This window comes from Lynx canadensis, chromosome B1 (genome assembly GCF_007474595.2).
Source record: "Lynx canadensis isolate LIC74 chromosome B1, mLynCan4.pri.v2, whole genome shotgun sequence".
NCBI lineage: Eukaryota > Metazoa > Chordata > Mammalia > Carnivora > Felidae > Lynx > Lynx canadensis.
In genome coordinates this window covers 64,771,725-64,787,271 of record NC_044306.2, presented here as the reverse complement: position 1 = coordinate 64,787,271, position 15,547 = coordinate 64,771,725, and the positions used below count along the sequence as shown (strand labels likewise).

The window sequence follows — 15,547 nt, the reverse complement described above, 5'->3', positions numbered from 1 at the left end:
TAACACCCACTCGAAGCAGATGTTAACAGCTAACGAGTATGGCACAGCGATCGTGCCTGTCTGCTGGGATCAGCCACAGCTGGCAACATTTTTTGAACCTCTACTCATATTAAATCCTCTCTGAATAATGAAGCATGGCCCCTGCCCTGGAGATGCTTAGAGGCTCACAAGTGGGGCAGGCATGAAAAAAAAAATTCGATTTGTTATGCTAGCCCCTTGTGGTGTACACATTTACATAGTTCTAGGGCGAGATTAAAATTTGCACCTGCCATATGATTTCACTTCTGTGTGGAATCTAAAACACAACAAGCAAAACAAACTGAAAACAGAAAATAGACTCTAGACTCATAGATACAGAGAACTGTGGTTGCCAGAGGGGAGGAGGTGGGAGAAAGGTGAAACAGGCGAACGGAGGTATAAACCTCCAGTTATAAGTAAATCATGGGGTGAAAAGTACAGCATAGGGAACACAACCAGATTGCAACAGCTCAGTGTGGTGACAGATGGTGACCACACTCAACTACGGTGAGCATTTTGTAATGTATACAGTTGTCCAATCTCTATGCCGTACACCTGAAACTAATATTGTATATCAGCTATATACTTCAATAAAAAAAATACTCTGCACCTACTGTCTCTCTAATAGTATAAATTGCTGTGTTTTCCTGGTCTGTATTTTTGTGTTTTGTTTTCAACACACAAACAGTATACTGAAACATTTTTCTAGAATATGTAAAGATAAGGCAGGAGGACGTTGTTCCCCCAAATTAGAGTTAGTAATGGGTGATTGTGTTAAAGTTTCGAGTACCAAGTCTTTGATTTTTTTTTCTTTTTTGTCATTAAAGGCAACAGAGAGAGAAGAGAGAGAGAGCTATCTGTGGCACCAGGCTTATTTAATCTAAAAGAACAACCATTAAAAACACATGAAGGATTTTTTTTTTTTCCCTTTCAGTATTGTTATTACAGTTCAAAGAATTTTGCTGTTTAACATTCAACCTCAGTTCGGGTTTGAAGAAGGACAATTTGTTCCTCTTCCAATATTTTTGAAGGTTTTCGAAATGGATTTAAAATATTTTGACTTTTAAATTTTGCAGTTTTTTCAGACGTTAAAAGTAAATTCAGGCTCAGCACTCACAGTCCCAATGCCAAAGGGAGATTAAAATAATAACAACTCATACAGATGCCCACACTACCTACAAATGTGTACTTTGGGAAGTCAGGCTTTAAATACAATCTGAACATAAGTACAGACGGTACCCTTTGCAAAAGTCACTATAGTTTCCATCTGAAATTATCCAAGTTAGGTAGGAACTGTCCCACTGGCAAGTGGGTCTGTAGGAAGTCATGGATATGGTTTCCTGATGAATATCTTGCTGCCTAATTCAGAAGCTCTGAACACCAAAGATAAAAGTCATCTCATTTCCACTTGCTCTTAAGAAACTGAAAATAATTTTTAAAAGTATACAGTAGAAAGCTGACCTGACCATGTATGTATGTATATATATATATATATATATATATATATATCCTTTGATTATCATTCAGTATTTTCTTTTTGAAATCCGAGGGACCTGAGTGATAATTCATTTGGGAGACTCTGGCCTGAAATCCTGCATCCACCCAGAACTGAGGTGGGGGGCAGGCATTTTGAAGAAAAGTTCTACAAGAAACATGAAAGGTAGGAAAGTGTGAGCATGGGGTATGAGGCACTCACACTTCATCATTCCTTCTACAACTGGGCAACTTTCCAGGTCCCTGACACAGTACTCAGCCCCAGGGATATATGCTGGAGAGCGATCTGTCCTTCCCTGAGCTCAGAGTCTATTGGTGCCAGGAGACTTACAATTAAATGAGCAATTACAATAGTATGTGGTAAGTTTCCTGGTACAGCAGAGCTTCTCATCATGTCTGCAAATACCATGACATAGGGGATAATTAAATCTAAACCTCTGGGGATAAAACTCAGGCTTTGTAGGGTACAGAAACTCCACAGGTAATTCAAATATGCAATCAAAATGGAGTAAGCGGTTAAGTGCAGGATGCTAGGTAAGCACGTTTCTCAATGCTTGGCATCAGAATCACCTGTTGGCTTCTTAAGCACAGCCCTACTGGGCTCTGTCCTCAGAATTTCTGGTCCATAGGTCTGGGGTGCAGAGAGGCCAAGAATTTGCATTTCTAACAACTGCCCAGGTGCTGTTAATGCTATCAGTCCCAGGAACCATTTTGAGAACCACTATGGTAGTAACAATTGTTCTAGCTCAGGTTGCTGAACCAGGTGTCCCAGAGGAAGTGATATTTAAGGCAACCTGCAAAGGCTGAGTGGGAGTTGAGCGGTGTGAGAACACAGAACAGTGTTTGAATGTGTGGTGGACAGAAGCTGGAGGAAGGTTTCATGTAGAGGGAAAAGCTGAGCAAAGGTCTAGAGCCCCATTTGTGGGGCTGAACGAATGTTCAGAAAAATTGGCTACAACCAGGTCATGGTGGGGGCAGGGAAGGGGGCAATTTAGTCACATTAAAGAGTTTGGGATATATTTTAAGAGTAATGGCTAAGTAGGGATAGGATGTGATCAGATGTGTGTTTTGTAAATTTGCAAAGAATACCTTATTGGGCATGGGTTAAAGGTGGGCAGAACTGGAGAAGGTCTAGTAAAGATGCTGTTGCAGTGTTCAAGTAAAAGGATAGTTTGCACAAGGATGAGGGCAGTCAGGAAAGAGAGACAGGGACAGATTCCAGAGACCAATGAGGCAGAATAATAGGATTTGGTGATTGACTGAAGGCAGAAGTTGGGGAGAGGGAGAGGAGAAATGACAGTCCAAATGGATTTGGCAACAGGTGTTTGTAGTAATGCCTTTCCCACAGGTGTTAGGGTGGACAGCGGTAGTAGATTAAAAGTGTGGACACATTGAGTTTGGGGTGCTTGGAAGACCTTTAAATGGAGACGTTCAGGAGGTCGATGCCTGATCTGGAGTGCAGTATGAGCTGGAGATAAATTTGGAGCTTGGTTCTCAGCATAGAAATGACAACTGAAGGCATAAGGGTATCCAGGAGCACTGGAGAATGAGCAGGCAGAGTGAGATAAATGGAAGGAAGCTTGGGGCCAAGGGTTTCTTGGGTGCTGGAGACTTTGGTTGGCTGAAGTTGAGATAGTCCTGTTCATTGTAGGAGAAATGATCACTGTTCACTCACTTGTCTCAGAAGTGGGATTGAGTAAATGAATGTAAGGGAGAGGTTCTAGACTGTCTGTATATGGGTGACACAAGATTGCTTCTTCTCATTTTGTCCAGGACAGGTGCTCATAATCTTCCTTCCCTCTCATGTGGCCAGAGGAGAACAGGAGGAGCCCTGCTGGTATCATGGTGACCGCTGGGAGAAGGCAGGGCTACAGTGGGGCCGATCTATGATTCTCAAACATTGAACTCTAAATCAGACATCTACAACTACTTATCCCTGGCTGTCAGGGCTGCCCTTGATCGCTAGGAAAACACTTGAGTCTGAAGATCTTATACCGGGGTGTGCTAAGGTGAGGGTGGTGGTGGGGTGCCTCGCTGTTGTTCTATACATACATGACTGCTGTGTGTGGCACACTTTCTGTTACTTAGCTTGGGCCCGTACCTGTAAGTATAGGGGGCGTGGGTTAAAAAAAAAAAAAAAAGAAAAAGTCCTATCCTCAGGAAACTTATTCCAGGGATGTAACAGGCATTTTTAAAAATCCAGTATCTCAGGAGTAATGCATAATGTAGTTGTAAACAGTCTAGTCTGGTATACACTGTAAATATCACTGTCATATGGAACTGAAACACAAACACAACGTGCCCCGACCCGTTTTCCTAGCCACCACATCGCCGCGCAGCAGGCGGGTCCTCACAGTCCCTTCCTCCCCAGACGCTTCTCCAGCGCCCAGAGCTCGCGCTGGTGCTCCCTGCTGCCACCGAGCGGGCAAGCGTGAGAATGGCTCATTGCTCCTGCTGTTACGAACTCAAAGAAAGGCAGAAATAACAGATCTTTTCCTTTTAATATTCTTTTCCTTCTTCTTTCTTTCCCTCACTTCCTCTCCCTAACTTCCTGTCACCTTTTTATTTCTTTCAGTTTATTTTTGAGGGAAGCAATAGGCATTTTTGAGAATACTACAAACTTACAGTGTTATCATCTGAACAATTTCTCTTTTTAAATTCACCAGTGGCTTAATATTGTGTGTTTGTTTGTTTTTTTCAAGGGTTGATGGTGGGGGTGGTTCTGGGAATATTTCTCATTGTTTTACCAGCTATGATTTATGCCATATGCGGAAACTGGTAGAGCCTGATGAGAAATGGAGCTGAGTACATTCAGAAGTGAAAATAAACAGTCTATTTTTTATTCTGCTTTAAATGACCTATCTTTTTCAGATCCTAGAATCTGCCTTAATGATTTTTTAAACAGCTTTCTTTGTAGGCTTGACACCACCCTTCACAATTAAACTCAGTATGGCTAAAATTTCAAACCATAGTGCTAATCTACTCCTATCAAATTATATGGTACTAATTAATAAGGTGTAACACATTTCTCTAGTAGAGTATTGTCTTATTCATGGTTAAAAAGAAGCAATGACTATAGTGAATTAAACTAAATGAAAAAACTTCCACTTTCACAACTGTTTGCTTTTTCACATCAGGCAGAACATGCTTTTTAAAAATAATTTTTTTTAATGTTTATGCATTTTTGAGAGAGAGAGTGCAAGCAGGGGTGGGGCAGAGAGAGAGGGAGACACAGAATCTGAAGCAGGCTCCAGGATCTGAGCTGTCAGCACAGAGTCTGATGTGGGGCTTGAACTCACAAGCCATGAATGAGTTCATGACCTGAGCTGAAGTCAGACACTTAACAACTGAGCCACCCAGGCTCCCTAGGCAGAACATGATTCTTAATCAGTTCCTGAAAAGCCTGAAGTGATGCATGACACCTATATGTTTCTCTCTACCAATGTTTATATGGACTTGATAAATTTCGTACGTCAGCGTGGGACCCTAGGCATTCAATCAGAGAATTTATAACAACTGGAGATGACTTAATTGCCAGTACTGGTTTTTGCTAGCTTATCACACATGAAGACCTAACAGGGGAAATAGCTTCCCTACCCACCTCTGATGTCATCAGAGAAACCAATAGGAGGAAAAAAGAAGAGACATGCTCTTACCATTATCATTGCCTTGCTTGATTTCTTCCGCTGTCCGATCTATTAATACATACAAAGACCAAACCACACAGGTGATCGCGATTACGTGGAATGTGACAGAGCAGAATATTTTCCTCCTTTCGCTGGTGGTCATCTGTAGTTTCTCCCACTGAAATTGTAAATGAATCACTTACAATACTGAATTTCTGACTAGAAAACTTGGCTCCCCATTTATATACCAGACATTGAGCATGAATGGAGGAGAAACATAAGATATCTGCAATTTCAGATGACACAACATTCAAATAAGTCTTTGTGTTGGGAAAGATACGAGATCATAACCCCTGGAGTTATATATAACTTAAATACATGTTAAAATGAAAACAAATATTTTCCTAAACAAATTAAATCAAGTAATTTCTGTTTTGCTGGCCTGAAGTTTTCTTGTCTATAACACGGATGGGATAGTTTTACGGCTGTACAATTTTTGGAAAACATTTCCTTCAGGTTTCTGCATATCTCCCTCTTTTGTGGTACTAGATTATAAGTAGTAATAAGTAATCTCTTCTCAGATTAACACATAACCGGATATAGTGTTGCATTCTTGAACGTATGTACATTAACAGGTACTTGAACGGCTGAATGGTATCTGTGAAGGTCAACATCTGTTCACAGCCCTTTTCCGAGAGAACACATTTTATCATCTGGGCAATGGGAGAGAATCCGAGGAAGGCCCTTCAAGCACAATCTTGATTTTCTGCTACCACTACCGTCAAAATCACTGGCCCTTAGGCACACTCCTCAGGAAGTTGAGGGCTGATCCCTCTTGGGGGAGGAAGAGGACCACAATTTTTACTGTAGTAAGTTCAGGTTTGTATGAGGAAACATGTCCATTATTTACTTTGGAGAAACAGACTCAAAATTTTAATGCCTTGACGGTTACAGTATGACTTCATTTTTGTGTTAGGAATTGTGCCTTTATTTTCGCTGCACCATTTTTTTTTTAATTTTTTTTTCAACATTTATTTATTTTTGGGACAGAGAGAGACAGAGCATGAACGGGGGAGGGGCAGAGAGAGAGGGAGACACAGAATCGGAAACAGGCTCCAGGCTCTGAGCCATCAGCCCAGAGCCTGACGCGGGGCTCGAACTCACGGACCGCGAGATCGTGACCTGGCTAAAGTCGGACGCTTAACCGACTGCGCCACCCAGGCGCCCCTCGCTGCACCATTTCTAAAGGGAAATCAAATCGCTGTGATTTTTGTCACATCGATGTGCCAAACTTTGAAGAATCCGTGATTTCTTTTCCCCATTCTTATTATGCTCTTGCTAAAGCAAACTTTTTAGAACTTCAGAAGACCCCCATTCCTTTCCCACCCATCCCCACGTCCTCAGTTGAAAACAAGAGGGCATATTTTCATGCTCTGTAAGTCCTGACTCTGCCACCAGCTTGGAGACAGAGGTAAAGTTGCTTAACCTCTCTGAGCCAATCGCTTCATCTCTGTAAGATATAGATTGTGGCAGAGACTGTAACAGAGAGGTATGGGGAGAGGAACCTTCTTTTCTTCCTTTATTAACAGACTAATTCTGTGAGCATTGGCATTGTGCCCAGCTAAAAGCTGCCTTCCAACCTTCCCTGACAGAGGTGGACAATGACTGGTTTCCATCAATGACATGAGATGACTATCTACTGGGATATTGAGTTCTTGTCTTCCTGGCACAGGAACTTCCCCTTCTTCCTTTCCTTCAGTTTTTCTTCTTTGCTACCTGGAATTCATAATTAATGGTAGGAGTCCCAACAGCTCCTTGCAAGCTCCAGGGAAAGTCTTGAGAATTGGAGAGACCCCAGCCTGATGAGCAACAGCTCCTCTCTGGATGCCCACTTTACATGCAGGGAAAATAAAGCCCTGTCTGATTAAGCCACTGTTTCTCAGAACTCTGCTACTTGCTGTCAAATGCAACACCTGATAGAAGAGTTAAAGTGATACTTCCTAACGTGCCTTCCATTCTGACAATTAAGATCCTATAATTTCATTTGTAAGAAAGCACAATACTTAACATCTGGTCATGATGCGCCAGAAAGCTTTGTAAACACTTTAGAGAAATAAATGTTATATTTCCAAACACCATCCATTCCTCTCCTACTGGCTAGTCATCACGCAGTTTTCCTTATAAAGGGTCTGTTAGAACCAATGAAAAATTCACACTTCATCTTGTACTTTCTTTTTTGATTAAACTGTATTTTATATATTATATCAAACAAATAATGGAGAAATCTTGGTAATGCGGCTATGGGAGAACCAGATGCTTCAGTCTAGGCGCTACGTGTAATTAATCAACACTGAACTGAGAAGGTTTTCATATGTGTATCTTGGCTTTTATCTAAACTTCATACAATCTCTGTGAAAGACTGATGTTTAAAAATCTGTTTTGTCATTGATTTACTGTCACGTTAATCTGAATAACCTGTCTCATTGTAAAACAGAATATTATCATTTGGCAATAGCATTTCGTGATTTAAGGACCGTTGTGAATCATCTTTATATCCAGTATGACCAAATAAAAACTGCCGGGTGGTGCAGAAAGGCAGCTTTACACGTTCACATTTCCTAAATGTTCCAAGTGGATGAAAACATGTTCAGTAAAAAAATATCCCTACCAAATCAACCGTCACTTGTAAAACTGGCTTAAAAAAGAACCTTAAGAATTGTGTCTTCTTAAGTCTAAGGAGCATTTTGATGAGGTGGCTGAGAACACATTCTTCAAATTTAATGAGCCTCAAATAAAAAAAAAAAAATATGAGTGGGGCTGACAAGGATGGACCAACTCATTTGTAAAGATTCCTTCTGGTTCCAGACAATAGAAGGTCTGAAGTTGTCACTTCCTAATCTCAGTAGCATTTTAAGGAGAAGTCAAGTGTAAAGGGACCATCAAACTTCCCTGCTTTCCTTTATAAATTCTTACAGGGACTATTCTGGAATTCATGAGACATCACAATGCAATACCACAGTGGTAAATTGGTAAATGCAATTGGTGAATGCAATACCACAGTGCCCTCTTTCTAACAATTACATTATTGCACACAATATTCAGCACTGAGCATTAACAGAAATCAGTGTATTTTGTAAAACGTTCACCCGTATTCTTGTGTTTTCAGGTTTATATATAAAGTTTGAATACATTTTGTAAGGCTTTACAATGAGGAATGGATTGAAAGGCAAGGATAGAAATCTTTTAACAAAGCTGTCATGAAGGGCACCTGGGTGGCTCAGTGGGTTGAGTGGCCGACTTTGGCCCAGGTCATGATCTCACGGTTTGTGAGTTCAAACTCCGCATGGGACTCTCTGCTGTCAGTGCAGAGCCCCCTTTGGATCCTCTGTCCACCCCCCCGCCCCTCCCTGCGCATGATCTGTCTCTCTCAAAAATAAACATTAAAAAAAAAACAACAACACCAAAGCTATCATGAAAGGGCTCTAACTTAATATTTGGGATGCTGAAATTGAGTATCAGTTCACAAAATATTTTGTTACAGGAAAACGATAATCTGTAGGAATGCACACAGCATTTTCGCCACCCCCCCATCCACTTGTACAAAATAATGTGTGCTGATGCCCATCAGACCCCAGTCCGATGTTTACCACCGGGACCTCTCTGAAGGGGGATATCAGAGAGGAGAGCTGCCCACCCCCCCCCCACCCCCCCGTCAGTGTGGCCCCTGCTCAGCAGCAGTGTGGTGTCAGCATCACCTGGGTGTTTTGTTTGGGATGCAAATTCTCATGCACCACTTCTGAGACATCTCTGCGTTGGCCTTGCCCAAAGGCACACAGAAAATACTAACGTCTGGCCCGTCATTGATGACACACAGCTCTCTGCCCAGGGAACAACCTCACCTTTGTCTTACTACCAGCAGGGACAGCAGGGTCACTGCCATTCCTCTCTAGATTATTCAGGCCTGAGTCACATATCCATCTACAAATCCCTCAGTTTTAAGACGACACATGTCTCTCCAAGGAGACTCAAGGAAGCTGGTGGAAATAAATCAGCAGCTCCCTTTCCCTTCCTTGAGGGACAAGGGTCAGTGATACACCACAGCACACCATCCAGCTGTCTATGACTCTTTGCACCACCAACCCCCCTGTCCACCCCCGGTCAGTCGCTCAGTCCTCTTTTACACTTCCAAAATGAGGGATTAGCTGATGTTGGCAAAACCAGTGTGGCAAAATCTTAGCACCTCCTACGTGGGTGGTCTTGGACCTTGCTGTCTTTGGATCTCTAGGTCTTTGGTACCTGCTTTATTGCTCTTGGCCTTTGGTCCCTTATGGAAACCCCTCAACAATGGAAAGAATTGAGCAGAATTCTGTTATTCACTTAGAATTATACAACTAGATTTTTTTCTGAGGACTTCTGAATTGGAGTATAAATTAATGCATTTATACTCACATTGTTTCTGTGAAATGTTCCATTTGTGCTGGCTGAATCAAACTGAAGGTTTTCTAGTTTAAGTCACTTGTATTCTTATTCTGTCCTAACATATAAATTAAAAAGTACCATCCAATAAGAATGCTTTTGTAAATCTTTGTATCAGAGAATAGAGGACGCTTATTTGCACACTATCAAAATACACGGGCTAAGGAATGCTTTATCAAATCCATTTCTTTTTCTTCCTTGACATAGTTTCCACTACATTTTCTAATTTTCTTAACAGCCATTGAAACTGGATTATCAGCAAAGCTACAGAATGATGGAGCAAATAACTACCACCAGGTGGCGCCAGGCCCAAACTGTACTAGTACCGAGAACAGGGCCTTCCAGCCCACTGGTAGAGCCAGATCCAGGAGCTCCCAGCCAGCCAGCTGAGCAAGCTCTTCCTGGATATTTCAACAACCCGCATAAATGCAAAACCACACTTAACTGTCACTCCCTGTCAGAGCACTTAAAATTTTCCGAACCGACTTACATAGTAGAGTTTTACTTCATGTGAGTAAAAATAATATCCGGGGCGTCTAAAGTTTACTACATTATCTATATGCTTTAGTAAGATATATTGTGCCAGAGATAGTAAGTAAACGTTCTGAGGCTTATAATATTGGTGAAGTTTCTAGAGGGTCCACTGGTATGGGGCTGTGGTTCCTTCTTTCTTTCTTTTTTTTTTTTTTTTTTTAATAATTGAAGAATAGTTGACCCACAATGTTAGGTTAGTTCCAAGTGTGCAACGTAGTGATTAACAAGTCCGTATGGTACCCTACGCTCACCACAAGTGTAGCTACCATCTGTCACCATACAACACAATTATGACGCCATTGACTATATGCCCTATGCTGTATTTTTTATTCCTGTGACTTAGTCATTCCATAACTAAAAGCCTGTACATTCCACTCCCCTTCACCTATTTGCCCATCCCCTACCTTCTCCCTGGCGACCCTTTTCCCTCTTCTCTGTATTTATGAATCCGTTTCCTGGGGCAGTGATTCTTTTCTTTTCTTTTCTTTTCTTTTCTTCTTTTCTTTTTTTTAATGTTTATTATTTATTTTGAGAAGAGAGAGAGTGCAAGTGGACAAGAGGCAGAGAGAGGGAGAGAATCCCAAGCAAGCTCTTCACTGTCAACTCAGAGCAGAGCCTGATGCAGGGCTCTAACCCAACCGTGAGATCATGACCTGAGCCTAAATCAAGAGTGGCATGCTTAATCAACCCAGCCACCCAGGCGCCCCTGGGGCAGTGGTTCTTAAAGAGTGTTCCCCAGAAGCAGCATGAACTTGGTTCTTGTTTAGTGTTCAACTAAACATGGAGGCCGTGGGGCTGAGATGGCTTTAATGCCAACACAGCCTACCTAAGCAAACCAAAATCTAAGCCTATAAATGCCTGAAGGTTCGGAAATGGAAACCTAAGGATAAACCAATCACAGTCAACTAGGCTTTGAGCTGCAGCCAATCAAATTATTTCCATTCTTCCTTCCCGCCCTTTCTCTGTATAGTCTCTCCGCTGGATCCTGTGGGTAAAGAGCTCCTAACACTTCTGGTTTTGTACTGCCGGATTCAAACTGAGTTTTGCTCACATAAACTCTTACAAATTTTAATATGCCTGAATTGAGTTTTAACACTAGAAATGCAATATTTTGTGCCTAACACCAGACTTACTGAATCAGAAGCTCTGGAGGTGGGGTCCTACAACCATGTTTTAACTAGCTCTCAGGTGATTCTGATGCAAGGTAGACTTTGAGCACCACCTGTCTAATGACACTTGGCAGAGTTGTATGGTGACCTCAATGATGCCTACACTAGAAGTAGCACTTGTCACTCCCTGTCATAAACTGATTAGTAGTTCAGGGAAGGAAAATCAACAAACCAGGTTGGTTACTTGGCTGTGATACAAGTATTTCAGGTTGAATGAAAAAAATCACAACATCAGTGAATCTGTTTGAAATAAAATAAAATCATTTGTCATTAGCTCATTAATTACTAAACAAACCATTTTGCTTTTTATTTTAATTTTCAAATTAGTGTTTAGGTACATGAAAACATATTAAAACTAATAAAACGAAAACATATTAAAACTAATTTCATTAGTTATAATTCAAATACTTTGGGAGAGAACCAAACAAAAGACTCTTTACATCTATAAGGCCTAACTCTTGAGAACTTAATCAATTCCCAAATTCACAGACATGCCTTGGTAAATAATTTCTTTCTTAAAAATGGATTGGAGAACCCTGGAGGAAAACTGTGACCTCTTCAGGCTTTTATTTATTTATTTTTTAAATGTTTACTTATTTATTTTTGAGAGAGAAAGAGTCAAAGAGAAAGAGAGAGAGAGGGAGAGGGAGAGAGAATCCCAAGCAGGCTCTACACTGTCATTGTAGAGCCCGACATGGGGCTCAATCCCACAAACCATGAGATCATGACCTGAGCCAAAATCAAGAGCCAGACTCTTAACCGACTGAACCACTTCTTCAGGCTTTTAGTGATATTTACCACAAACCTGATGAAAGGTAGGAAACAAGAAAGCCAGGTTGAGATGTGGACGGTGGGTAGTTAAGCTCACTGATTAGTTAAGGTGCTTATTATCTGACACAAGTCAGAAAGAGTACATGATTCAAGCTGGTACATGATTCAAACTGTGTACATAGATCTCCTGGCTTTCTTAGTGGGAGCCCAGATCTAAAATGTTATATCCAGAAATTCTCTGTGCAACTACTATAATCTGAAATCAGCCTCCCCACTCGTCGCCCAGTTCTCTCTTCCACTTTTGGTCCACTGATACTAATTATTTAACATCTTTCATGCAAGGTCCAATGTGAAGGGGCATTCTATACTTTTGACTGAATGCAGCTCCTTTGTTTCTCTTGACAACAGGACAGAAGGAGATGATCTTGCACTGCAAGAAGGGTTAGGATCTATATCCAAAAAAATTGTGAGCGCGAATAGTGAGGTATGGGCCGTGTGTCCAGATGAACCTTCAAATCTCCACTCGAAATATACAGCATAAACAGCTACCTTCTGGGGGTCATTTGAGCATGTGGTGATTTAAAGTTGGGGAAAACAGTCATAGATACCCAGCTTAGGTAAAAATAATGCTGCAGGTAATTGGCCAGTCTTACTGAGACACGGTTTACACATTTTCCCACAAAGAGGAGGAACACTTGGGAACCTGGAATCAACGGCTACATCCTGCTACTGCTCGGTCGGTCTCCTTCGGCATTTAGAGTTACTAACTAATGGGCACTACCTGAACATGGAGGGAAGTAAGAATAAAAATTGTTCAGTTCTGGGAATCTTTTATAATTAGAAGTAGTTTTCAGACTTGGCTGTGTAACAGAATCCCCTGGGGAGCTAGCTCCCAATATGCATACCCAGGCCTGGCTGAATCCAACACTGAGGAATGAGCTGTGCAATTTCACAATGTACTCTGTGTCTTCGATTCAAGGTGTACTTGTTAAAAATGAGGGCTCTGGGTTCAAATCCTGACTCTACCACTAAATGCTGTGTGATCGTGGGTGAGTTATTTCAATTTTCTGTCTTTCCATTTCCTTACCTATAAATCGTGATAAGAATAGTACCTACTTTACAGGGTCAAGTTGAAGTGAGTTAACGCACATAAGTGCAGAGCAGTTCCATGTACTTAAAAAAGAATTCAATAAAGTTAGTGGCTACCCTAGCTTGGAACTTGCAGCACTGTATCCAATTAAACTTCAATTGTCTTTATCTTCTAGAGTGATGCTTCTTGTTGACAGCTGATCACCGAAGGATGAAGGAAGGATGAGCTGGGGTTTGTTCATACACAATTAAGGCAGCCAAAGCCACCCATCTCCATCTATTTTCCAAGTTCAAATAGATTTTTTTTCTGAATACTGAGTCTCATAGCAGGGAAATACAGTCTGTTTTTGTTAACTATTTGTACAAAGAAGGGCAAGTGGGTAATTTACTCTGCATAAACTAGGTAGAATCATATAAAAGGCTGCACGATGAGAGCTTCTTTTCTGTTAGGATTGGAAAAAATATATCACAGGTTGCAATATATGCGCCCGTACGTTTTCATTCTTTTTTGTTTGGAAATTCAATTCAAAATGTTATGTTAAGACTTCCCAAAGAAATACTATTTTGGGTGACAGTTTTTATAAAAGGTTGAAGAGACTCAAACATCCCAAATAAAAAAGCATTAATGTGGGTGTGTGGATTATAATGATGTCTTTCTTGAGGAATGGAGAACATGAAAGCCAGCCTGATAGGAGACATCCAGAAACCCGCCCCAGGGCTGCCATTCTTTCTTAGTGATTGCACAACCTAAGAAGTTACCTGAGAATGGATAAGTGAAAGAAATAGCTCATTCTCCTCCAAAAGTAATTAACTTGAATTTATACACAATTACTCTTAATATTTACTTTTCAAAACAAAATTTTTTGAGCCAACTGCTCTATAGTACTTTAGAGAAGAGTTCATATTACTTTGCAGTATTTACAGTAGTACTCAGAAACAGCCCAGTTGAGTAGAAACATAGAGATGTTATATCAGGGCAGATCTAACTTATAACAAAAATCTAAGCATCACTGAAATACCATTTTAAAGTTCTAGGAAAAGGTGCACTTCTTTATGCAATAGTAAGAAAAAAATTGTATGAATATGCTTATCACATTAGCTTATGGTGTGAGTAATAAGTTACTAAGAATCATGCTGATGCAGAGAAAGGTGTCAATTACCCGATAAGAAATGGTCGAAATGCAAAGACACTCGTAGAATCAGAGGCTAAGAGAACACAGAAGATGTTGGAAAGAGCCAGGCCGGGGGCGGGGGGGGGGGGCGGCGGGAAACAGGGAGAATTAGGGGCCGCATGGGGGGCAGGTGGTGAGGAGCATAAAGTGACAGGCCAAACAGGCAAGAAGCCACATGCTCAGAGGTGCTTTGGAATGAAGTGAATGAGAACACAGACTCTGGGGTCAGGCCAACCTGGACTAGAGTCCCAGGCAGGAAGTCTCAACTCTCTGATGTTGACTCTGATGTTGGGCAAGTAACCCACCTCCTCAAGCTCCAGTTACCTCACTGGTAAAATTGGGATGATCTACTATGTCTTATATAGGGTATTTGTTAGAATTATACACGGGAACATCCATAATAGTTAGCATTTAATTAACCCTCAAGTAAACCAGGGGTCCTTAACTGGTTTGTAAAACCAAGTTCCATATGGTTCTTAGGCCCATCGTGGGTTCACAAATATTAATTTTTGAATTCCTTGAAATGTAATAAACTCAGTTCTCCTTAGTCCCCACCACTCTCTGGTTTACACCCTGCTTACTTTACTCATTTATATTACCTGCTTGGTCCAACAGAATTTGTGATCCTTGAGGTTTTAGCCTCAATAAACAAGGTTTTTCAGAGATAGAAACCATGGGGTGAAAAACATATAATACTTTCTGAAAAGACCTGTGGATCTTAGGTGTGACTCAAGGGGTCTCAAGGACCACTAGGTACTAAAAGATGCTCAGAAGGAGCAATCTGGAAGACCCAAGTTATTGTCCTGATCCGCTGGAAGGCGTTTATGGAAACCGCTATGTGAGAGTATCAATAATACAGGTATAAATAGTCTAAACATTTGTGGTCAGTAGATACAAAGTTACAAAAATATATGGGGGCACCTGGGTGGCTCAGCTGGTTAAGAGTCCGACCGACTCTTGGTTTCTATCTCACGGTTTCTGGGACTGAGCCCTGTATGGGGCTCTGTACTGACAGCACAGGAGCCTGCTTAGGAATCTCTCTCTCCCTCTCTATGCCCCTCCTCCCTCACTCTCTCTCTCTCTTTCTCAAAATAAATAAATAAGAACTTAAAAAATTGTAAAAGCCTATTAGCTATCTTAAATTCAGTCAAACTTGCCAGGATTAAAATTCTCTCTTTTTGTAAAATGTGTGTATATT

At 41.1% G+C, this 15,547-nt stretch overlaps 1 protein-coding gene across 1 annotated transcript in view; it reads right to left on the bottom strand.

Annotated features, from left to right (window-relative positions):
- The window catches only part of MARCHF1 (membrane associated ring-CH-type finger 1), an 89,759-nt gene that overhangs the window by 11,283 nt on the left and 62,929 nt on the right, over window positions 1-15,547 (bottom strand). The window contains exon 3 of the mRNA XM_030312799.2: window positions 5,169-5,316. Coding sequence (XP_030168659.1) covers window positions 5,169-5,316 — 148 coding nt within the window. The remainder of the gene's footprint in view (window positions 1-5,168; window positions 5,317-15,547) is intronic.